This window comes from Neoarius graeffei, chromosome 8 (genome assembly GCF_027579695.1).
Source record: "Neoarius graeffei isolate fNeoGra1 chromosome 8, fNeoGra1.pri, whole genome shotgun sequence".
Classification (NCBI taxonomy): Eukaryota; Metazoa; Chordata; class Actinopteri; order Siluriformes; family Ariidae; genus Neoarius; species Neoarius graeffei.
Genome location: NC_083576.1, coordinates 60025475 through 60048841, shown reverse-complemented (window position 1 = coordinate 60048841; position 23367 = coordinate 60025475). Strand labels below are relative to the sequence as shown.

Genomic DNA, 23367 nt, shown 5'->3' with positions numbered 1-23367 from the left:
GTCATAATTTTTCTCCCCCCATTTCTGCGCCCCTGGATGGACGCAGCACCCTTAGCATTTGCCTATATTGCCTATGCCACGGGCCGGCTCTGACGGGTATGGACATGTATAATTTGCATTACTCATAAGAATAAACACAATAATAACAAAAAGAAAAAAAACAAAAAGATGCATAATGCCTCAAACATCTTTTAGGAAGTTTAGTCTGATTTACAATTTACTGTTGCTTGTTTTAGCTTATTGGTTACCTACCTACCTCTGTATTTAACTCAATGTTCCCAATGTTCACCTTTGAATAAAAATTCTATTGACTTGATATGAAAAGATTCAGTTGTTCATTTACATTGCCTGCTGAGGTTTTAATAAATTATTTACCAAACGATTTAAAAGGAGCCTACCATGACTATGAAGTTACACTTCAAATTTGTCATCTGCATTTCACCCTAATATGGAGAATGTGGTAGGTATGTCAGCCAGGAGACTGACTAAATATGACACATGACATCCACACTGTGCATGTTTTACAGTAAAATACCAGTGTATTATGATTTTTTACAACAATAAAAAGGGTACACAGTGTGTACTACACACTTTATCAGCACAAAATACTGTATGTCTGGTAAATGAACAAGGTCTACAGACCTACGTTGTGTGCAAACCCTCCTAAAAGCAAACCAGTTTCCTACCGATGGACCGACCAATGGGTCGACACGTGACTAAAAATTTCACCATCCCTCCTGGTTTGATTTTACAACTCGACCATTGCCTAAAGGTAACAAAAACATGAACTAGTTTTTCTGCATCATGTAGTGATATTATCTTTCTTATCTTAGCAATATTTCTGAGATGAAAGAAAGCTATCCAGATAACGCTATCGATACGAGTTTCAAATGAAAGACTGGAGTCAATGCTCACACCGAGGTCTTTTACTGCTGCACGTGAAGAAACAGAAAGGCCATCCAGAGCTACTGTGTAATCAAAAAACCTACTTCTAGCTGCATGTGGTCCGAGTACAAGTACTTCTGTCTTGTCAGAGTTAAGCAGAACGAAGTTAATAAGCATCCACTGTCTAATGTCCTTTACACCATCCATCTATCCATCCATTATCTGTAGCCGTTTATCCTGTTCTACAGGGTTGCAGGCAAACTGGAGCCTATCCCAGCTGACTATGGGCGAGAGGCGGGGTACACCCTGGACAAGTCACCAGGTCATCACAGGGCTGACACATTCAGGGCTGACAAACAACCATTCACACTCACATTCACACCTACGGTCAATTTAGAGCCACAAATTAATCTAACCTGCATGTCTTTGGACTGTGGGGGAAACCGGAGCACCCGGAGGAAACCCACGCAGACATGGGGAGAACATGCAAACTCCACACAGAAAGGCCCTCGCTGGCCACTGGGCTCGAACCCAGGACCTTCTTGCTGTGAGGTGACAGTGCTAACCTTTACACATTCCTCAACCTGTGTCCTTTACACATTCCTCAATTTTATTAAGGTGGTGTCTCTCATCTGGCTTTGCAGAAACATACAACTGTGTGTCATCAGCATAACAGTGGAAGCTTATACCATGCTTATGAATAATATCACCCAGAGGTAACATATATAAAGAAATACATAATTTGTTTGGCTGTATAATTTGTTTAGAATAACAGAAACTGGTAGTGAAATCATAAACAGTAAAATAATTCCAATTAAGAATTCATAATTTATTATAATTTCCTGGTCATTTCTAAGAAAACTAGTCAAAATGTCTTTATTTCTCTGTTTTCTCTTTACATTTACATTTTAAGTTCATGTAATGAACTGTTCATGTGGCAGATGCTCAAATCAAAAATGATTTACAAAAAGGGCAAAGAGCTGAAGTTCCAACATACAAAGTACATGGAGACTCAGTAGTGATCTAGTTGATACCTTATACATGATATTGTCTGAAGAGGTCATGACAAAAAGGGGAACCGGTGGAATGATTTCCACAGGGGAGTCACACAAGAAGAATTAATTGTTCTATCATTTGGTATAGTGTATAGACAATGGACACGTATCATATAAGCACACTTTAATAGGAACACCTGTATACTTGCTTGCTGATGCAGTTATCCAGTCAACCAATCATATGGCAGCAGCTTAATGCATAAAATCATGCAGATAGAGGGTTAAGAGCTTCAGTTAATGTTCACATCAAATATCAGAATGGGGAAAAAAAGTGTGATCTCTGTCACCTTAACCATGGCATGTTTGTTGGTGGCAAGGGGGCTGGTTTGAGTATTTCAGAAACTGCTGATCTCCTGGGATTTTCAAACACAACAGTCTCTAGAGTTTACACAGAATGGAGTGAAAAACAAAAAAACATCCTGTGAGTAGAGGGTCTATAGGCTGAAACACCTTGTTGCTGAGAGAGATCAGAGGAGAATTACCAGACTGTTTTGAGCAGACAGTTACTCAAATAAGCACTCTTTACAACCGTGGTGGGCAGAAAAGCATCTCAGAATGCACAATACATTACACCTTGAGGAATATGAGTGAGAACAGCAGACGAACACATCAGGTTCCATTCTTGTCACCAAAGACCAAGAGTCTAAGGCTATCATTGGCACAGACTCGCCCAAACTGGACAGTGAAAGACTGAATACAAAACAAAACAAACAAACAAAAAAACAGGTGGGTTTTTTCCTTTTCTTAAACTGTCCAGTTTGGGTGAGCCTGTTCCCACCTGCCCCACCAGTGTAAGTATGAGCAGTGATCAATGTAATGAAGATACAATGATGAGGCTTGTGTTTAAATGCCATGAGTGACTTATATACCTCAGATGGTGAGATAGAGACTCAGGGGGATGAGGGTGACAATAAAAGTGTTAACTCATTATAAAACACACACACACATCCATTATCTGTAGCTGCTTATCCTGTGCAGGGTCACGGGCAAGCAGGAGCCTATCCCAGCTGACTATGAGTGAGAGGTGGGGTACACCCTGGACCAGTCACCAAGTCATTGCAGGGCTGGTGGTGGGAAGGAAAGAATTCTTTCGTCTGACAGTCCTGCATTTCACACTTCTGTACCTCCAGCCTAAGTGTGAACAGTCCATGCTGGGGGTGGGTGGGGTCTTTGAGGATGGAGGCAGCTCCCCTGTGGACTCTGCGGTGGTAGATGCTCTGCAGAGAGGGCAGTGGAGTTCTGGTGATCCTCTCAGCAGTCTTCACCACCCTCTGCAGGCGTTTGCAGTCCATAGCCGTAGTGCTGCTGTACCACACAGTGATACAGTTGGTCAGGATGCTCTCAATCACACAGCTGTAGAAGTTGCTGAGGATCTTGGGCAACATACCAAACTTCCTCAGCCTCCTCAGAAAGTACAGTTGCTGTTGAGCCTTCCTAACCAGCTGTGTGGTGTTATGTGTCCATGTGAGGTCCTCACTGATTTGAACACCCAGGTATTTGAACTTGCTTACCCTCTCCATCTCAAGCTCCTGGATGAACAGTGGCCAATGAGGTCTCCTCTCCTTCCTCATGTCCACTATCATCTCCTTCTTCTTGTCCGTGTTGAGGGTGAGGATGTTGTCCTCACACCATGACACCAGACTGGCCACCTCCCTCCTGTAGGCCATTTCATCTCTGCGGTGTCATCTGCGAACTTCAGGATGATGTTGTCCTTAAATAATCTAAATGTGATTTTCTCTTTTTTTTAACATTTGGAGGAAACCTTCATTTAAAATGTTACAACTTTACTTCTGGTTGAGATACATCCATCCATTATCTGTAGCTGCTTATCCTGTTCTAAAGGGTTGCAGGCAAGCTGGAGCCTATCCCAGCTGACTATGGGCGAGAGGCAGGGTACACCCTGGACAAGTTGCCAGGTTATCAGAGGACTGACACAGACTCACATTCACACCTACGGTCAATTTAGAGCCACCAATTAACCTAACCTGCATGTCTTTGGACTGTGGGGGAAACCAGAGCACCTGGAGGAAACCCACGCAGACACAGGAAGAACATGCAAACTCCACACAGAAAGGCCCTCGCTGGCTGCTGGGTTCAAACCCAGGACCTTCTTACTGTGAGGCAACAGTGCTAACCATCCATCCATTATCTGTAGCCGCTTATCCTGTTCTACAGGGTCGCAGGCAAGCTGGAGCCTATCCCAGCTGATTATGGGCGGGAGGCGGGGTACACCCTGGACAAGTCACCAGATCATTGTAGGGCTGACACAGAGACAAACAACCATTCACACCTACGGTCAGTTTAGAGCCACCAATTAGCCTAACCTGCATGTCTTTGGACTGTGGGGGAAACTGGAACACCCGGTGGAAACTCACACAGACACGGGGAGAACATGCAAACTCCACACAGAAAGGCCCTCGCCGGCCACGGGGCTCAAACCCAGGACCTTCTTACTGTGAGGCAACAGTGCTAACCATCCATCCATCCATTATCCTTTTCTACAGGGTCACAGGCAAGCTGGAGCCTATCCCAGCTGACCATGGGTGAGAGGTGGGGTACACCCTGAACCAGTCACCAAGTCATCGCAGGGCTGACACAGAGACAAACAACCATTCACACTCACATTCATACCTACGGTCAATTTAGAGCCACCAATTAACCTAACCTGCCTGTCTTTGGACTGTGGGGGAAACCGGAGCACCCGGAGGAAACCCATGCAGACACATGAAGAACATGCAAACTCCACACAGAAAGGCCCCTGTCGGCAACTGGGCTCAAACCCAGGACCTTCTTGCTGTGAGGCGACAGTGCTAACCACTACACCACCATGTATATATTCCACGACTGTAATTAATAAAAAATAAAGAAAAAACATTATTAGTGCGACCAGCTGTGATGTATGGATTGGAGACCATACCCTTAACGAAGAGACAGGAAGCAAAGTTGGAGGTGGCGGAGTTGAGGATGTTAAGGTTTGCGATGGGAGGTTGGACAGGATAAGGAACGAGCACATCAGAGGGACAGCACATGTGGAGAGCTTGGGAATTAAGCTAAGAGAGATGAAACTGAGATGGTATGGGCACATCCTGAGAAGAGATAATGAAAACGAGGAAGGCCAAAGAGGAGATGAAAGTGGCAGGTGTGGTAGAGAAGGATGCGGAAGACAGGGAGCAATGGAGACGAAAGATCCGCTGTGGCGACCCCTAATCAGGAGCAGCCAGAAGAAGAAGAAGAAGAAAGAAAAAACATTATTAGCCATTCACTGAATCTTTGAATTTTAAATTTGACATTAAACTTTTTTTTTTCTCCAGAAGTAAATTAGGTTATAAATGTAGGGATGTGGGGCGGCACAGTGGTGTAGTGGTTAGCGCTGTCACCTCACAGCAAGAAGATCCTGGGTTCGAGCCCTGTGGCCGGCGAGGGCCTTTCTGTGCGGAGTTTGCATGTTCTCCCCGTGTCCGCGTGGGTTTCCTCCGGGTGCTCTGGTTTCCCCCACAGTCCAAAGACATGCAGGTTAGGTTAACTGGTGGCTCTAAATTGACCGTAGGTGTGAATGTGAGTGTGAATGGTTGTCTGTGTCTATGTGTCAGCCCTGTGATGACCTGGTGACTTGTCCAGGGTGTACCCCGCCTTTCGCCCGTAGTCAGCTGGGATAGGCTCCAGCCTGCCTGCGACCCTGTAGAACAGGATAAAGCGGCTAGAGATAATGAGATGAGATGAGATTTTTAATCAACCTTCAGACAAAGATTTTGGAGTGCACTAATGCCATCTCAAAGTTACTGCAGGAGAAGACCATTGATCTCCTCAAAGCGTCTGCATTATTGCAGAATGCTGTATGAACTCTACAGGGGTACAGGGAGCAGTTTGATGAGGCAAAGGCTAGAGATGATGAGATGAGATGAGATGAGATGAGACTGAGATGGTATGGGCACATCCTGAGAAGAGATAACGAAAACAAGGAAGGCCAAAGAGGAGATGAAAGTGGCAGGTGTGGTAGAGAAGGATGCGGAAGACAGGGAGCAATGGAGACGAAAGATCCGCTGTGGTGACCCCTAATCGGGAGCAGCCAAAAGAAGAAGAAGAAAAAACATTATTAGCCAGTCACTGAATCTTTGAATTTTAAATTTGACATTAAACTTTTTTTTTTTCTCCAGAAGTAAATTAGGTTGGGCGGCACAGTGGTGTAGTGGTTAGCACTGTCGCCTCACAGCAAGAAGGTCCGGGTTTGAGCCCCGTGGCCGGCGAGGGCCTTTCTGTGTGGAGTTTGCATGCTCTCCCCGTGTTCGCGTGGGTTTCCTCCGGGTGCTCCGGTTTCCCCCACAGTCCAAAGACATGCAGGTTAGGCTAACTGGTGGCTCTAAATTGACCGTAGGTGTGAATGTGAGTGTGGATGGTTGTCTGTGTCTATGTGTCAGCCCTGTGATGACCTGGCGACTTGTCCACGGTGTACCCCGCCTTTCGCCCGTGGTCAGCTGGGATAGGCTCCAGCTTGCCTGCGACCCTGTAGAAGGATAACGCGGCTAGAGATAATGAGATGAGATGAGATGGACGAAACCTTCATTTAAAATGTTACAACTTTACTTCTGGTTGAAATACATGTGAAAGAAAAATGTATTTTAGTTCATATTTTAGCCAGTGGGCGGCACGGTGGTGTAGTGGTTAGCGCTGTCGCCTCACAGCAAGAAGGTCCGGGTTTGAGCCCCGTGGCCGGCGAGGGCCTTTCTGTGTGGAGTTTGCATGCTCTCCCCGTGTTCGCGTGGGTTTCCTCCGGGTGCTCCGGTTTCCCCCACAGTCCAAAGACATGCAGGTTAGGCTAACTGGTGACTCTAAATTGAGTGTAGGTGTGAATGTGAGTGTGGATGGTTGTCTGTGTCTATGTGTCAGCCCTGTGATGACCTGGCGACTTGTCCACGGTGTACCCCGCCTTTCGCCCGTGCTCAGCTGGGATAGGCTCCAGCTTGCCTGCGACCCTGTAGAAGGATAACGCGGCTAGAGATAATGAGATGAGATGAGATGGACGAAACCTTCATTTAAAATGTTACAACTTTACTTCTGGTTGAAATACATGTGAAAGAAAAATGTATTTTAGTTCATATTTTAGCCAGTGGGCAGCACGGTGGTGTAGTGGTTAGTGCTGTCGCCTCACAGCAAGAAGGTCCGGGTTTGAGCCCCGTGGCTGGCGAGGGCCTTTCTGTGCGGAGTTTGCATGTTCTCCACGTGTCCGCGTGGGTTTCCTCCGGGTGCTCCGGTTTCCCCCACAGTCCAAAGACATGCAGGTTAGGTTAACTGGTGACTCTAAATTGACCGTAGGTGTGAATGTGAGTGTGAATGGTTGTCTGTGTCTATGCGTCAGCCCTGTGATGACCTGGCGACTTGTCCAGGGTGTACCCCGCCTTTCACCCGTAGTCAGCTGGGATAGGCTCCAGCTTGCTTGCGACCCTGTAGAAGGATAAAGCGGCTACAGATAATGAGATGAGATGAGTAAATTAGGTTATAAATGTAGGGATGTATTGGGTGTTTTTCACTGGAACTGGAAAGGAATCTAAATGTGATTTTCTCCTTTTTTTTTTTTACTTTTGGACGAAACCTTCATTTAAAATGTTACAACTTTACTTCTGGTTGAAATACATGTGAAAGAAAAATGTATTTTAGTTCATATTTTAGCCAGTCACTTTGGCAACCGCTGTGAAGGCTTTCCTCAGACATTATTATGGCCCCTCTTGGGGTTAAGACCGGAAGTTCAAGCTGCATGTCCCCGCCCCTTTCTCTACGTCACTCACTCCACCTCGTGTCAAACGCTGTTTGACGGACTCGGAGCGCGCACGAGACTGGATGCGCGCGCATTGTTCGATTGTCGTTGCTTGCTCTCAGTTTCCCAGCGCGTTATCTCTGTAGCGATCCTGCTGCATATCGATATCGGGTATTTAATAAGAAGTTAGAGGACTGAAATGAATTATGGTGATTTATAAATCTCCGTAGAGGCGGTAAGTGATGACAGAATAATTTGGGCTAGCTTGCTAATCAGTCAGCTGTTCATATGTATATAGTGTAATTATTTGTATTGCTGGGCGACATGTTTGTTCGGGTAATTTGTTAGCCGGTTAGTCTGAGGTGTAGTTTACAGATTTACACTCGCTGTTTTCTGTCTCTCTTTTTGTTTTGTTATATGTTTGTCATAATATTGACTGAAATGAAGCAGCTGTGACACGGCTGAGTGTTTGCTGTTTTGTTATCAGCTGCTTTGTTAGCTATTGCCTTAACGTTCATAACCGTAAAGTGAAGAATCAGTCACGTGACAGATGACGTCTTGAAGTAGGCAAGGGGGGAAAAAAAAACCCTGATGAAGAAGCTGGTTTAATACAGATGTTTTGAAGCCCCTGTCTTTGTTTTGCTCATCTGGATGATCAGAGGTTAAATGTGTTCCCCTCATTGTCTGAAATGAAGTAGGATTTATGCTCTTGATTTTCCACATTCCTGTTTATGCAACACATATTTCCCTGGAAGAATCGAAATAAACCAACAAATTCGACACCTTATAAATATAAAAATTAAAAAAACACACGCGCACATTTGTTGTATTTTCAAATGAGATGAGATCTGTGTTATTTATAAGTTGTGTCTTGGCAACAAAATTCCCTCGAGTGTGTTTTTATGAAAAAAATACAGTCACACTCAGACATGCAAGGACACTTATTTCCCCGAGGCGGAGAACAGGTTTTTCACTGACGGCAATTATTAATCCTGTACGATAAATAAGCTTGGAGCTTCTCTTCACTTGTGCCTTCTTTTTGCTTTTTCTCATTCTCCAGAACTAGGAATGATCCGCCGGTGCCCCAGTGGATCTCGGTAAATGGTTCTGATCCTGTTGTGTTTACGTGTGCGTTACGATGAGCTGGGCTGCCGAGGACTGGACCTCAGGGCTTTCTGGCCTGGTCCTGAAGAAAGTTCAAGAGCTTCAAGTGCACAATGAGAAGCTAATCCGAGAGAGACAGCAGAGACAGATCCAGCTGGATAATTCAGAAGCAGCACTACACAAACAGAGGCAAAAGGTTTGTTTACACGTGATGTACATAATCTCTGCATTGTCGTTCTTGATATGCTGTCTCAAGAAAATAATCATGCCAGGTTTATGATGATTTTCCAATAACGTTCTTGGTGATTAATTGCTCTAATACCACAACAATTTGCCAACAATTATAATTTTACATTTATTAATGACAAACATTTTATAGTTATAATTACATTTAATGTTGTGGAGTGTCTGCAAGACAGGTTTCTGTTGTCACTTCTTCTGTTCTACATCATACCTTCACCAAAATAAAAAATCAAAGTCCTTCCCACACCATGTGGCGCATAGGGCGGCGCCGATCTCCGTTTCCGTAGTCCTCGGCCTTTCGCCTATTACATACACTATATATTGCCAAAAGTATTTGCTCACCCATCCAAATTATTGGAATCAGGTGTTCCAATCACTTCCATGGCCACAGGTGTATAAAATCAAGCACCTAGGCACACAGACTGTTTTTACAGTTTGGAGCTGGCCCCTTCCTCTTCCAACATGACTGTGCACCAGTGCACAAAGCAAGGTCCATAAAGACATGGATGACAGAGTCTGGTGTGGATGAACTTGACTGGCCTGCACAGAGTCCTGACCTCAACCCGATAGAACACCTTTGGGATGAATTAGAGCGGAGACTGAGAGCCAGGCCTTCTCGTCCAACATCAGTGTGTGACCTCACAAATGCGCTTCTGGAAGAATGGTCAAAAATTCCCATAAACACACTCCTAAACCTTGTGGACAGCCTTCCCAGAAGAGTTGAAGCTGTTCTAGCTGCAAAGGGTGGACCGACGTCATATTGAACCCTATGGATTAGGAACGGGATGTCACTTAAGCTCATATGTGAGTCAAGGCAGGTGAGCAAATACTTTTGGCAATATAGTGTAGCTAGGGTTACAGTGGGGGGCTAGTCCTCTGGTAACCGCAAAAGTTTGATTCCCCACTCACATCTACCTTGTAGGTACCATTTTTATGATGATCTTTGGTATGACCCGACCATGAGTAGAACTCGTGATCTCCCAATCGAGAGGCGGACACGCTAACCACTAGGCCAACTCACAGTCATACCTTCACCAGCAGCTCTTTTATTTCGCTCTGTCTTGAATTTAATAAGATGAATAACGCATCAAGTTACCAAAAAAGAAAGTGCTGTCCTGAAGACTTTCCCTTGGTGGAAAGTTTACTGAGTGCTGACACCTAATACTTCTTTCATAAATCTTAAATAAATGTCTCTTAGCACTTACTTTAAAACTTAGCATATTGTTTATTGCATGTTTGTAATCTGTTTATTATTAGGCTACTGTAGAACAAGCCGTTGTTATAGAGAAAGTAATGTATTAGAATGAGCACAATAGCATTAACCTGTGATTTGAATTATGGTCTGCACTTCTGTCAGAGCTGTGCTGTTATAGAAAATGAATTAACACTCGCCAGTGGTCTCAAAGTTTAGGGGAATAAAAGGGTATGAGGCAGAGAATAGGTGAGAAAACTGGGGTTATCTGAGACAGTTTCAAGGCATTTGGGGAGGAATTTCCAATTTATTGTAAACAGCAAAAATAGAGTCTGAAATGATGGTAATCAATATTCATGGTAGCCGCGGGGTCTTAAAAGTCTTAAAGTCTTAAATTTAATATTCCAAAATTAAGGCCTTAAAAAGTCTTAAATTGCTTTGCCCAAGTCTTAATTTTTTAAACAAAGGTCTTAAATTTACTCACACTATTCTACAATGTGAAAACGTGGGTTTTGCGTAACATCAATGAATTTCTTGGAGCATGCGCAAAGAAAGAAATAATATTGATACATTTTCGCGCCGGCGCAATCGTCGGAGTCCGTGGTGGAGAGGAGACTCCGCGAATCACAGCATGGGGAAGTGTCGTTTTAATCAGCAGTGGCTTTCAGATGAAAGATATCGTGATTGGGTGAGAGAGGTTCCTGGAAGCGACGTTGAAGCAAGATGCTGTGTTTGTCGAAAGACCTTCAAGTTGTCCACTATAGGTCATTTCGCTTTAGAGTCTCACATGAAGAGCTCAAAGCACATTGCATCTGCCCTCCACCGCCACCAGCCCATCGCTCAGTTCTGCACAGTTCAATCTCCGAATGCACCTGGAGTTGGCACGAGCACCACTGTCGAACGTCAGCAGCATCAGCCAAGCCAGACATCATCGGCAAGGCTAGCAACAACACAAGGGCCGAGCAGTGGCATGATGGGTGTCGGTGGAACCCAGACACTTTGGGCAGAGGTGCTCTGGATTTTAAAAACAATTACGGAACACCACTCGTACAGCTCGAATGAGGGCATAAGCGAACTCTTTAAGGCTATGTTCCCAGACTCGGAAGTCGCTACAGCATTCTCCTGTGGAAAAACAAAACGTCTTGCATAACAAAATTCGGTCTTGCTCCTTATATAACAAAGGAGTTGGTCAAAGACGTTAACGAGGCAAGTGGTGGATTATCTATATCTTTTTATCTTTCCTCTCTCCTACCTATTTCTTATGTCTGTCTACCACTCTGTTATCTATCTATATTATGTCTATCGCTCTCTCCTATCAATCTCTTATCCATCTGTATACCTCTTTCCTATCTATCTATTTATCTCATTGTGTATCTTATCTATCCACCTCCACATCTATGTCTTCCCTCCCTCGTTTACTAGGAGTATTTACATTTCTTTTTATTCTTCAAAATGTAAAATGGTTGAAGCAAGTTGAATGCTGGGAAACTAAGACAAAGAGTTTGTCTGTTTATCATCTCTGGGTGCATGGTCATAATTAGTTTAGAGACAGTTCTTTAGGCCTTGAGTCGGGCCCTCAGTTTGGCTTTTTGACTGGTGAGTGCCAGGGGTGCAGATCCGATGTCAGGATTGGGGGGGGACACAAAAGTGATTTTTTTTTTTTTTTTTTTTTGCCTGTATGCAACTCATACCATGCAACCATAAATCACAACTTCGAAGAGGCTCGCCACATCATTCAAAAAGTACTGCACAGGGAATCATTTGTCTGAAAATACATTTGTTTGTACAATTTTTAATAATTTAGGGGATTTTTATTAGGGGGGACAATTCATGTTTTTCAGAAATTGGGGGGGGTTATGTCCCCCCTGTCCCCCCTGGGATCTGCACCCATGGTGAGTGCACACCATTGTACCAATGTATTGGTATACCAATTGCATTTTTGTGCACCTTTAAGAGACTTTAGGCTTACCTCTTATCTATCTATCTATCTATCTATCTATCTATCTATCTATCTATCTATCTATCTATCTATCTATCTATCTATCTATCTATCTATCTATCTATCTATCTATCTATCTATCTATCTTCCCATCTATCTTCCCATCTATCCCCCTTGTCTCTTATCTATCTATGCCCCTCTGTATCTCTCTCCCTCCCTCGTTTACAAAGGTACAAAATGTAAAATTGTTGAAGCAAGTACTGGGAAACTAAGACAAAGAGTTCGTCTGTTTAGAGTGTTGTGAATGTTTTGATATTTTATTTTAAAAAAAAAATACAACCACATCACTTTTTTTATTTTAAGTATCATCTCTGGGTGCATGGTCATAATTAGTTCAGAGACAGTTCTTTAGGCCTCGAGCTAGGCCCTCAGTTTGGCTTTTTGACTGGTGAGTGCACACCTTTGGCATTAATGTGTTGGTATGCCTCAGTGGCGCCTCCAGAAATATTTCATAGGGGTGGCCAGATGGGGACACTTAAAATCTTGGGGTGGCACACCAAAACTAAAAGCCATAATTTCAGGATATCATTATACTGTCAAAAATCCATCAAAAAGCTGCTGTAACAGCACTATTTAGCACTTAAAAAGCACACGTTACGACGCATACTTCCCCCTCTTCTTTTACTAAAGAATATTTTGACTTATTTACTTACTGGTAGTCTTCTCCGTCTTCTCTCTTAACTCCTTTTGAGGTCATTATTTACCTGTGTAGGTACAAGCGGCGGTCACGCGCACACGCTGAGCCGTTGCTGTAGGAGCGCGCAAAAGCGGCGGGGGGGAGGGGAGGGGCTGCTGTGAGTGAGGGAAGATGATCTTCCCTCACTCACCGAAGATCAAGAGCGTCTTGCCTGGCTGGCTGTGCATTTGGGATGAACTGCATAACTGAGGCTACTACAATCTATACTGGCCAGTGGGGTGGCCAGTAAATTTGTAGGGGTGGCCACAGCCCCCCCCTGGCCACCCCCTGGTGGCGCCACTGGTATGCCTATTGCATTTCTGTGTACCTTTTAAGGCCATGACTTGGACCCTACGTTGTGCTCCTTTCTTCCAGGTTTAGACTTGTTTTTTTGTCTTGAATGTGAAGATTCGACAAGCAATGCACATAATGACTTAAGTATATAACTTTTATAATAATAAAAGTATTTTTACTTGAAACATTTGTCATTATTGTGAATTTGATCTGGTGTTCTACGACCACATAACGGGTGCGATGTAGGTCTTAATTCTCATTTAAGTGGTCTTAAAAAAAGTCTTAAATTTATGGTGGTCAAACCTGGGGAAACCTTGATATTAAAAATTTTAACAGAACTGCCATACAGTAATGAATCAAAAAGAAAGTTGACAATACAGAACTTTATATATTTTTGATGCTTGCAAAATCAAGTAACCGTAACAACTAGATTGCATTTCCTCTGCAGAAACTGCTGGAGTGTGCTTGCTCAAATGAAGCCACATTCTCTGCTTCTCTCTCTCTCTGTCTCTCTCTTTCTCTACATCTCTCTCTCTCACCCAATCACTATTCCCACCAATACACATTGTCACACAGTGTCATGTTTTAAAAGAAGGATTTCAGAGCGCTTCGTGCTCTGAAATCCTTGTTTTAAATGGCTTTGGTCAACAGCTCTCACTCCTTCTATGGCTCAAAGTCTCTTTCACATCATTTTGAAGGGAGATTTCACTGCGCTTTGCGCAGTGAAATCTCCTCTCCACCCTTTTTAATTCAGAGGTTTTACAGGGTTTAAAACATGGATTTTGGCTGTAAAATCGCAGTTTAAATTTTTTTTTTTCTGCTGCTCCCACTCTAACGTCTAGAGTGGAGGAGCTCCTTATGACATCACTCCAAAGTTCTACCCATTCGTTTCAATGGCACGGAATTTTGCCGACAAACGGGAATACCAAACGAACGACAAGGGGTAGTGCAACCATTTTAACAAGCACGCCATTCCAGATCAGGCCCTACGTTTCAGCGTTGGAACAGTGTCTCTATCTCGAAAGCCCTAGGAGCAGTAGTGGATCCAAAAAACGGGTGAAACAGAATAATAAAAATAAAACTTAAGAAGAACAATAGTGTGCTTTTGCAAGCACACTAATAACTTGATTCTGTAAACGTCAAAAATATATATTTCTTTTTGATTCATTATTCAATTTCTGAACAATCTGAGTATTGATCTCTTCTATAACAGTGTCTATAGTGATCTCAGATACTGAGCTTGATTCAATACGCCAAGCATGCCGAGTGGGCGGGTGTGATCCAAAACAGGCCGTATACAATAATGGGATCGCGATCGATATTTATAATTTAATATTTAGCTGACCAGCATTTATACATGGACCCATACACAGATGTATTTCACTCGGTAATCATAGTAATGGCTAAAATGACAGACCGTGGTTCAAGGCCTTTTTGAAAGCCAGGCGTCTAACATGCTGCTCCACTTTTTAGTCGCCATTTCTAGCCGTGTGGTAGCGCGGCTCAATCACGGTACACGAAACATTATCAACACCTTGTCAGCCAATCGGATTACATTTTAGTTACAGCACACGGCAGCATAACGGCTGCCTGTATTTTCTACGGACATGTTAGTATTTGGCCATTATTTAGTTGAATAAAACTTGCTCAATTTTGTACAGATATGTAAGCAAAAATATTTTTTGTTACTTAGTGAAAAATAGCAGCAAATCCAGCTACAGGCGGTGATTTGCCGCCGACGACCAGCTACTTTTGAGACCTCTGACTCGCTGATTAAGCCATGGCCTAAAGGTTAGAGAAGCAGGTTTGGGACCAAAAGGTCACCGGTCTGATTCCCTAGACCAGCAGGGATGGCTGAAGTGCCCTTGAGCAAGGCACCCTAACCTCCAGCTTGTTGTATTGGTAAGAGCGTCTGCTAAATGCCTGTAATGCAATTAATTTCAATCAGTGAAATTAAAAGCCTTTTGGGGGGTGGTACGGTGGTGTAGTGGTTAGCACTGTCGCCTCACAGCAGCGAGGTTCTGGGTTCAGACCACACAGCTGACGGGGGCCTTTCTGTATGGAGTTTGCATGTTCTCGCCATGTCTGTGTGGGTTTCCTCCGGGTGCTCCGGTTTCCTCCCACAGTCCAAAGACATGCAGTTAGGCTAATTGGCTACTCTAAGGCCAAGTTTACATTAGACCGTATCTGTCTCGTTTTCTTCGCGGATGCACTGTCCGTTTACATTAAAACGCCGGGAAACGGGAATCCGCCAGGGTCCACGTATTCAATCCAGATTGTGTCTGGTCCGGTGCTGTGTAAACATTGAAAATATGCGGATACGCTGTGCTGAGCTCTAGCTGGCGTCGTCATTGGACAACGTCACTGTGACATCCACCTTCCTGATTCGCTGGCGTTGGTCATGTGACGCGACTGCTGAAAAACGGCGCGGACTTCCGCCTTGTATCACCTTTCATTAAAGAGTATAAAAGTATGAAAATACTGCAAATACTGATGCAAATACTCCCCATTGAGTAGTTATGATTGTCTTTAGGCTTGCCATCCTTCCACTTGCAAGTGGTAAGTGACGCGCATGCCCGATATGCACTGGGATCACACACACAGCGGCTCAGTCCCGAATCACTGCTCGTGCGCTTCACTCACACGCTCTGTGAGCTGTGCAGGGCCGGAGTGCGCACCCTCCAGAGGGCACTCGCTGTTCAGGGCGGAGTGATTTGGAGCGCAGGATGCCTGTGGAGCCGAGCGTATCCGTGTATTGGCGTTGCTGTGTGCACGCGACTCGTGTATTGGCGTTGCTGTGTGCACACTAATTGTTTTAAAAACGTTAATCTGATGATCCACTGATACGGTCTAATGTAAACCCCACCTAAATTGGCCATAGGCGTGTATGTGAATGGTTGTTTCCCAAGCCCAGAGATGGAAGGGTTGCGGCAGGAAGGGCATCCGGTGTAAAACTGCTCTAATTAATATGACCCGTGGCTCAGTAGGGTCCACATGGACCCCGATCTGGCAATAGTGCTAGACAAGGAGGAAGAAGTGAAATGAAAAACCTTTTTATTTAAATTGGAAATCTGAAAGGTGTATCTATGATATTGCTGGAGGTTAGTCAAAGCTGGCTGCTTTGAATTTCAAAAACCAGACAAACCCAGCCTCTCCCTATAGTGTTCCCACTGGAGTCATGCTCCAAAAACACTTGCATGCACATCGCCGAGGTTGCACACTAGTATGAGAGGAGAGCTTTCAGAAGTGATAGACACATCATTGACTGGCAAGTAGAGGTGCTTCCTTGTCCTGGTTGGTTGGCTATTGGTGGTTGGTTGTATATTGGTGCCGCCTCTTTATACGGCGGCACGGTGATGTAGTGGTTAGTGCTGTCGCCTCACAGCAAGAAGGTCCTGGGTTCAAGCCCAGCGGCCAACGAAGGCCTTTCTGTGTGGAGTTTGCATGTTCTCCCCGTGTCTCCGTGGGCTTCCTCCGGGTGCTCCGGTTTCCCCCACAGGCCAAAGACATGCAGGTTAGGTTAACTGGTGGCTCTAAATTGACCGTAGGTGTGAATGTGAGTGTGAATGGTTGTTTGTCTGTATGTGTCAGCCCTGTGATGACCTGGCGACTTGTCCAGGGTGTACCCCGCCTCTCGCCCATAGTCAGCTGGGATAGGCTCCAGCTTGCCCGCGACCCTGCACAGGATAAGCGGCTACAGGTTTATAGACAGCTGCCAGAACGTGAGGTAAACCTGAACAGATGTTACAAAATGTATTTGGACCCCACCTATGAATGTTAATTTGTTTCAGTAACACGCAATCAAGTGTTTAAGTAGGTGTAATTATAGATGACGCAAGCTCTACTGTGCTTCTAAGTCCACAGGTCTTAACTCCCTCTTCTTGCAAATGTAAAAAGAGAATGAAGGCACACAAAATGTCTTTCATTCTGAATTATTTCCTTACTTTGCCAAACATATTTTTGAACATGACTTTGAGCTAAGTCACATTCCAGCTGCGTCCCGGAACACTTATGTGCATAAAGATGCAGTAGAGGGGGAAAAAAAAATCTTTAAAAAGTATGAATGGTAACCAGATATTTGACACTGCTATGGTATGATGAATCTCGTAATTTAGAAATGAACATACTTTGGAGTCTGTTGTTTTTGCCCTGTCTCAGTATGAAGAGGTGCGTGCAGAGCTGGGAGCAGTTCAGAGGGAGCTGGTGGGAGTGCGAGAGCAGGCGCAGGGAGATGCACGGACAAGGGATCGCCTGACCCAGGACCTACAGGCCAAAGTGGCTCAGGTGTGCACTCTAGAGGGTCAGCTGGATTCAGCAAGAACACTCATGCAGAACCTCACGCAGGAGGTTAAACGGTGAGTCAAATGGTCAGACAGTGTAATCACACGTGGTAGTGGCCACCATGGAGATGACGCATGCAGACTGTAATTGGCACAATACGAGTGTGGCAGCTGTGTCAACAGGCTGAGGGCTTGGCTGGAAACCTAAACAGCTTATTTGTTATTCCAATACCAGTAACATGGTGTCGGTGCTGGCGCAGGAAACCAGCGAACTGACTTGTGTTTCTACCAGTTGAAGAGCCAAACAATTGCATAATCAGATGTGGAAGATTCCCATCCGAAGTGGAACCATACACCACAGTTAGACACGAGATAAAAATAAGTTGTTTTTGCCTATTTTATTGGCTTTTGTGTGTGCGTGTGTAGGATATTTTGTTTCGAGTTACTGTTTTTACCAGTTGCAGTTTTTAATTGTCTTTTGTTTCCGACATAAAATTCTGCACTGTTCACACCTATTTTCAAGTGGTCACGAAAATAACTGGTTTTGCTGTTAGGGCAATAAAATGACCTCAGTTTCCAGCTCCAGGTTCCACACCAACAGGATTATGATTCTAAAGCCAACGGATCGTAACGGAAAAAGCTTGAAATGTTTTGACATTAAGCGCTAGTTTGGCAACCAGCATAGATAATTTGTCGAAAAAGGGGTTCTGTATTTTTGTCGTGAGCTGAAAGACTGGAACTGAAGATATTGCTGATTAACACGGAGGATTTTAATGATTTTATAGCAGCTTCTCGTGCGTCCCCTTTCTCTTCATCCTCCAGGCTTGAGGCAGAGCTGGAAAAGCTGCAAAAAGAAAGTGTCTCAGGGGACTCCTTGTTGTTTTCCACACCCTGCTGGAACATGAACTCACCCTGGGACCAAAGCGGTATCCTGCATTATGTTCCTCTTTCTTTCTTGTTCTTTTTTTCTTTTGTTGTTGCTCCCTGTGTTTCCTCCTAGCCCTTTGTGACAATTCATTCTCTTCTTAACCTTTCTTATCGTTTAGAAAGCACCCAATACAAAAGAAAAAAGATTGTTCAGTAATTTAATCACTCCTACCCTTTTATTATTACATTTATGTTTTTGTGTCTCATATGTTTTTAAACCTTGCAGTTTGGTAATCATGTGGTGATGTTTGTGCTTTCAGGTAAAAGCAGTCTCAGAGGAGAGGATGTCAGCAAAGCCCGAGTGAGTTTCCTCAAACATCCATGCGCATAATGAAAACCTGCTGTTTTTGTTGGCCACTTGTGCGCTGTTTTGGATGATTAATTTGATATTCTAACGGAGCATAGTTTATGGACCGAAATGTTTTTGTTTTTACTGCCCCTCTCTAGCAACAGCTACTGTTTGGAGATAACACCAAGCCCTCTGTGAGTAGCGTTTCATCTCCGTTCCCTCAGCAACCACACAGAACGCCACCCCTCAGGTGCAAAATCAACCAATCGGAGACTCACCCCCCATCCTCTGTGTTTCCGTGGGAACGGGATGACACAAGGTCCACTCCCAGGGGCAAAGCAACATCCACCCACACCTCGTCCCCCTTCACTTGCAGTGATGTCATCACTGACACCAGTGCACGGGATGACGGGATTGAGGAAGAACTGAGGAAGGAGATAGATGGTAAGAGTCTTCGTCATCGTGAGAGACTTTTCATGAAACTGGAAAAACATGAGAAAGTCACAGAAGTATGTAACAGGCGTAGGCACTCTATGAAAACAATACATGGAGACGTGCAATATCCTGTATGTTACAGCTCTGGGGTAGGTTTCCCAAAAGCCCCGTAACGCTAAGAGCATCTTAACGAGTTGTTCATTGTGATGCTCGCGCTACTATTTAACAATGATCTTTGTGCTACGATGCTCTTGGGAAACTCAGTCCTGAAGGATAAACTAACTTCTTTCAATTCAGGATATGTATACAATTTGCAGTCTGTGTTCCTCGTAAAATAGTGTTTTTACAAATACATAATATTAGTGCGGGCGGCACGGTGGTGTAGTGGTTAGCGCTGTCGCCTCACAGCAAGAAGGTCCGGGTTCGAGCCCCGTGGCTGGTGAGGGCCTTTCTGTGCGGAGTTTGCATGTTCTCCCCGTGTCCGCGTGGGTTTCCTCCGGGTGCTCCGGTTTCCCCCACAGTCCAAAGACATGCAGGTTAGGTTAACTGGTGACTCTAAATTGACCGTAGGTGTGAATGTGAGTGTGAATGGTTGTCTGTGTCTATGTGTCAGCCCTGTGATGACCTGGCGACTTGTCCAGGGTGTACCCCGCCTTTCGCCCGTAGTCAGCTGGGATAGGCTCCAGCTTGCCTGCGACCCTGTAGAACAGGATAAAGCAGCTAGAGATAATGAGATGAGATGAGATAATATTAGCGCTGTGTACCTGCACAGATTGTTTTTGTTTGTTTGTCAACAATATTTAAACAGGCGGTCAAATTCGGCTAAGGCTGGTTTAAATTGAGGCCTGTAACGTAACTAAATAACATAAACACCTAAAAACGGTATATAAGTATGTGAATGTGTATGAACAAAAAAACTAGGCTATAAATACACACATCATGCGCAAATGAAGTCTGAGACTCTTCTTGAATTTAGGGAATGATGCTTCCTTTCTCAAACTAGTTGGAAGTGGGTTTCACACTTTAGCCCCATTTAAGCCAAAAGAACTATGATACCAGGGGTCGACATGAACTTTTAAACCCACTTTCCCCCATTTCGCGAGTACTACTTTTTTTTTTTAGGAAAACCGTAGAATAGTTGTGAATTGCAACATAAAATGAATATCACACATTGAGTTGAAGTTTGGTTATTGATTACGTTTATTATTAAGTTTGGTTACTTTTTACTTTTCCTTGTAACGGATAATAACAATTTTATTCAAAATAGTTTTTCCTGCCTTAGTCGATTTATTTCCATTTCACATGCATGCAGCTGTCGTAAAGTTCAGTGTGTTTGTGTGGATCTCTCTGACTGTAGGTTCATTACTCAATAATGTAGGAATCATAAAATAGAAATCTATAACAAAGTTTGTATGAAGAAAACAATAGGGTGCCGAGACTTTTGAACAGTACTGTGCTTGAGAATATTTACATATCTTTTTGTTATATCATCCACCTCTAGGCTTACACAAAAAAAACACACTGCATCATGACAGACAGGATAATGTTTGAGTTTAAAATTATTGTTTAGTGTGTCGGCTGTGGGTGTTTTATAAAGACCTGGCAACCTGTAACTGAATCAGTGTAGGCGGTCTGTCATAACACAGCATTTTTTTTTTTTTTAAACCTAGAGGTGGATGATGTAACAAAAAAAAAGCAATATATAAATATTTTGCACAGGACGGTGTTCCTCTGATAACAGAAACAAAGCTTGAGCTCTCTCTGCTCTTAATCTGTTCTGTTCTTTCAGGATTTATTGTGCATGTTCAGGGTTTTTTTTTTAAATGCCCGTGTTGTTTGAAATCAATCTGGGTTTTTTGTGTCGAATAAGGAAGCGGCTTCACCTGTAAGAAAATCAAACACTTTTTCATGAAGGCGCTAACTCGAATGTGAGGAGAAAAAAAACAAAACGAGAGTCTTAAGCAAACTTGTCCATCCTCACTTCCGACTTTCTGTTTTTGTAAAATACAATTTAAATACGATCGTGAATTTCTCTGGAGTTTTCAGGCTGAGCTCCTCTCCTTGTATTCTTTAACCACTCATTTCCTCGTTGTTCTTGAAGCGTTTTTTTTTCTATTTGTTAACATTTTTCTTGATAGCGGGGAGATGGTAATACCTTTTATCTATTTCTCTGTTTGAAGAAGCAAAAACAGTGCAAAAATTAACCATATTGAAGACAGATTAAGCCTTGCTTGCATGAAAGACAGTGTCTGTCTGACCCCAGCTGTAATTATCACATGATACATGACGTCATGCACAAGGGGTCTATAAACCGTACGTGTACCATACTACAGCAGCAGGGGTATAGAAAATAACTTGCAAAGCAGTGAATGAAACCGAGACTAAGAAAACAGCCAAAACATAATGGCGGATACGTAGTGATGGACGCTTTTAGGAACTGAAATAAAAGATCAAAAAGCCTAATTTTTGTGGTGTGCTAGTTCGTAATATATGCTCATTCCAACTTTCCCGGTCGGGCATGTCGGGGACATATTCCACTTGCTCGAATGCATGTTTTGGGCAATCGGGCAGTCCTTAATGTCAAGCCCTGGATACTTAGCAGTTTTAGCAAGGGGCAAGCAGAGATCATCTTTATTTTGAGTATTATGTATGTGGAAATCACGCGAGTAGCAAAAGTCATGTAAAAGATAAGCAGGCGCAAGGCCATTTAGGCACTTGAAAATTTGTAAGCAAATTTGATATTTCCTGCGAGATTCTAATGATGGTCAACTAAGAGTGTGACCGATTCCATTACCTATGCAGATTTTCAAATTATTTTGTGTCCAGAATGATGTACATCACTGTAGTTGCTTCACAAAATGATTGAGAATGGTGGTGTGATAAAATTATCCACAAAGCTTTGTATTTGGAAAGCGTTGATAAAATCTTGAGGCAGATGTGTCAAGGAGAAATTACAACCCCGATTCCAAAAAAGTTGGGACAAAGTACAAATTGTAAATAAAAACGGAATGCAATGATGTGGAAGTTTCAAAATTCCATATTTTATTCAGAATAGAACATAGATGACATATCAAATGTTTAAACTGAGAAAAATGTATCATTTAAAGAGAAAAATTAGGTGATTTTAAATTTCATGACAACAACACATCTCAAAAAAGTTGGGACAAGGCCATGTTTACCACTGTGAGACATCCCCTTTTCTCTTTACAACAGTCTGTAAATGTCTGGGGACTGAGGAGACAAGTTGCTCAAGTTTAGGGATAGGAATGTTAACCCATTCTTGTCTAATGTAGGATTGTACTTGCTCAACTGTCTTGGGTCTTTTTTGTCGTATCTTCCGTTTTATGATGCGCCAAATGTTTTCTATGGGTGAAAGATCTGGACTGCAGGCTGGCCAGTTCAGTACCCGGACCCTTCTTCTACGCAGCCATGATGCTGTAATTGATGCAGTATGTGGTTTGGCATTGTCATGTTGGAAAATGCAAGGTCTTCCCTGAAAGAGACGTCGTCTGGATGGGAGCATATGTTGCTCTAGAACCTGGATATACCTTTCAGCATTGATGGTGTCTTTCCAGATGTGTAAGCTGCCCATGCCACACGCACTAATGCAACCCCATACCATCAGAGATGCAGGCTTCTGAACTGAGCGCTGATAACAACTTGGGTCGTCCTTCTCCTCTTTAGTCCGAATGACACGGCGTCCCTGATTTCCATAAAGAACTTCAAATTTTGATTCATCTGACCACAGAACAGTTTTCCACTTTGCCACAGTCCATTTTAAATGAGCCTTGGCCCAGAGAAGACGTCTGCGCTTCTGGACCATGTTTAGATACGGCTTCTTCTTTGAACTATAGAGTTTTAGCTGGCAACGGTGGATGGCACGGTGAATTGTGTTCACAGATAATGTTCTCTGGAAATATTCTTGAGCCCATTTTGTGATTTCCAATACAGAAGCATGCCTGTATGTGATGCGGTGCCGTCTAAGGGCCCGAAGATCACGGGCACCCAGTATAGTTTTCCGGCCTTGACCCTTACGCACAGAGATTCTTCCAGATTCTCTGAATCTTTTGATGATGATATGCACTGTAGATGATGATATGTTCAAACTCTTTGCAATTTTACACTGTCGAACTCCTTTCTGATATTGCTCCACTATTTGTCGGCGCAGAATTAGGGGGATTGGTGATCCTCTTCCCATCTTTACTTCTGAGAGCCGCTGCCACTCCAAGATGCTCTTTT

The 23367-nt window shown here is 43.6% G+C and overlaps 1 protein-coding gene across 4 annotated transcripts in view; it reads left to right on the top strand.

The window, feature by feature from the left end:
• The first annotated feature begins 7751 nt into the window (after positions 1-7751).
• si:dkeyp-115e12.6 (centromere protein F) overlaps positions 7752-23367 on the top strand; it is a 50400-nt gene continuing 34784 nt past the window's right edge. For all 4 annotated transcript variants that reach the window (XM_060927939.1, XM_060927938.1, XM_060927940.1 and 1 more), the window contains exons 1-6: positions 7752-7924; positions 8750-8989; positions 17356-17552; positions 18300-18403; positions 18665-18705; positions 18852-19137. In XM_060927939.1, coding sequence (XP_060783922.1) covers positions 8828-8989; positions 17356-17552; positions 18300-18403; positions 18665-18705; positions 18852-19137 — 790 coding nt within the window. In that variant the 5' untranslated portion in view covers positions 7752-7924; positions 8750-8827. The remainder of the gene's footprint in view (positions 7925-8749; positions 8990-17355; positions 17553-18299; positions 18404-18664; positions 18706-18851; positions 19138-23367) is intronic.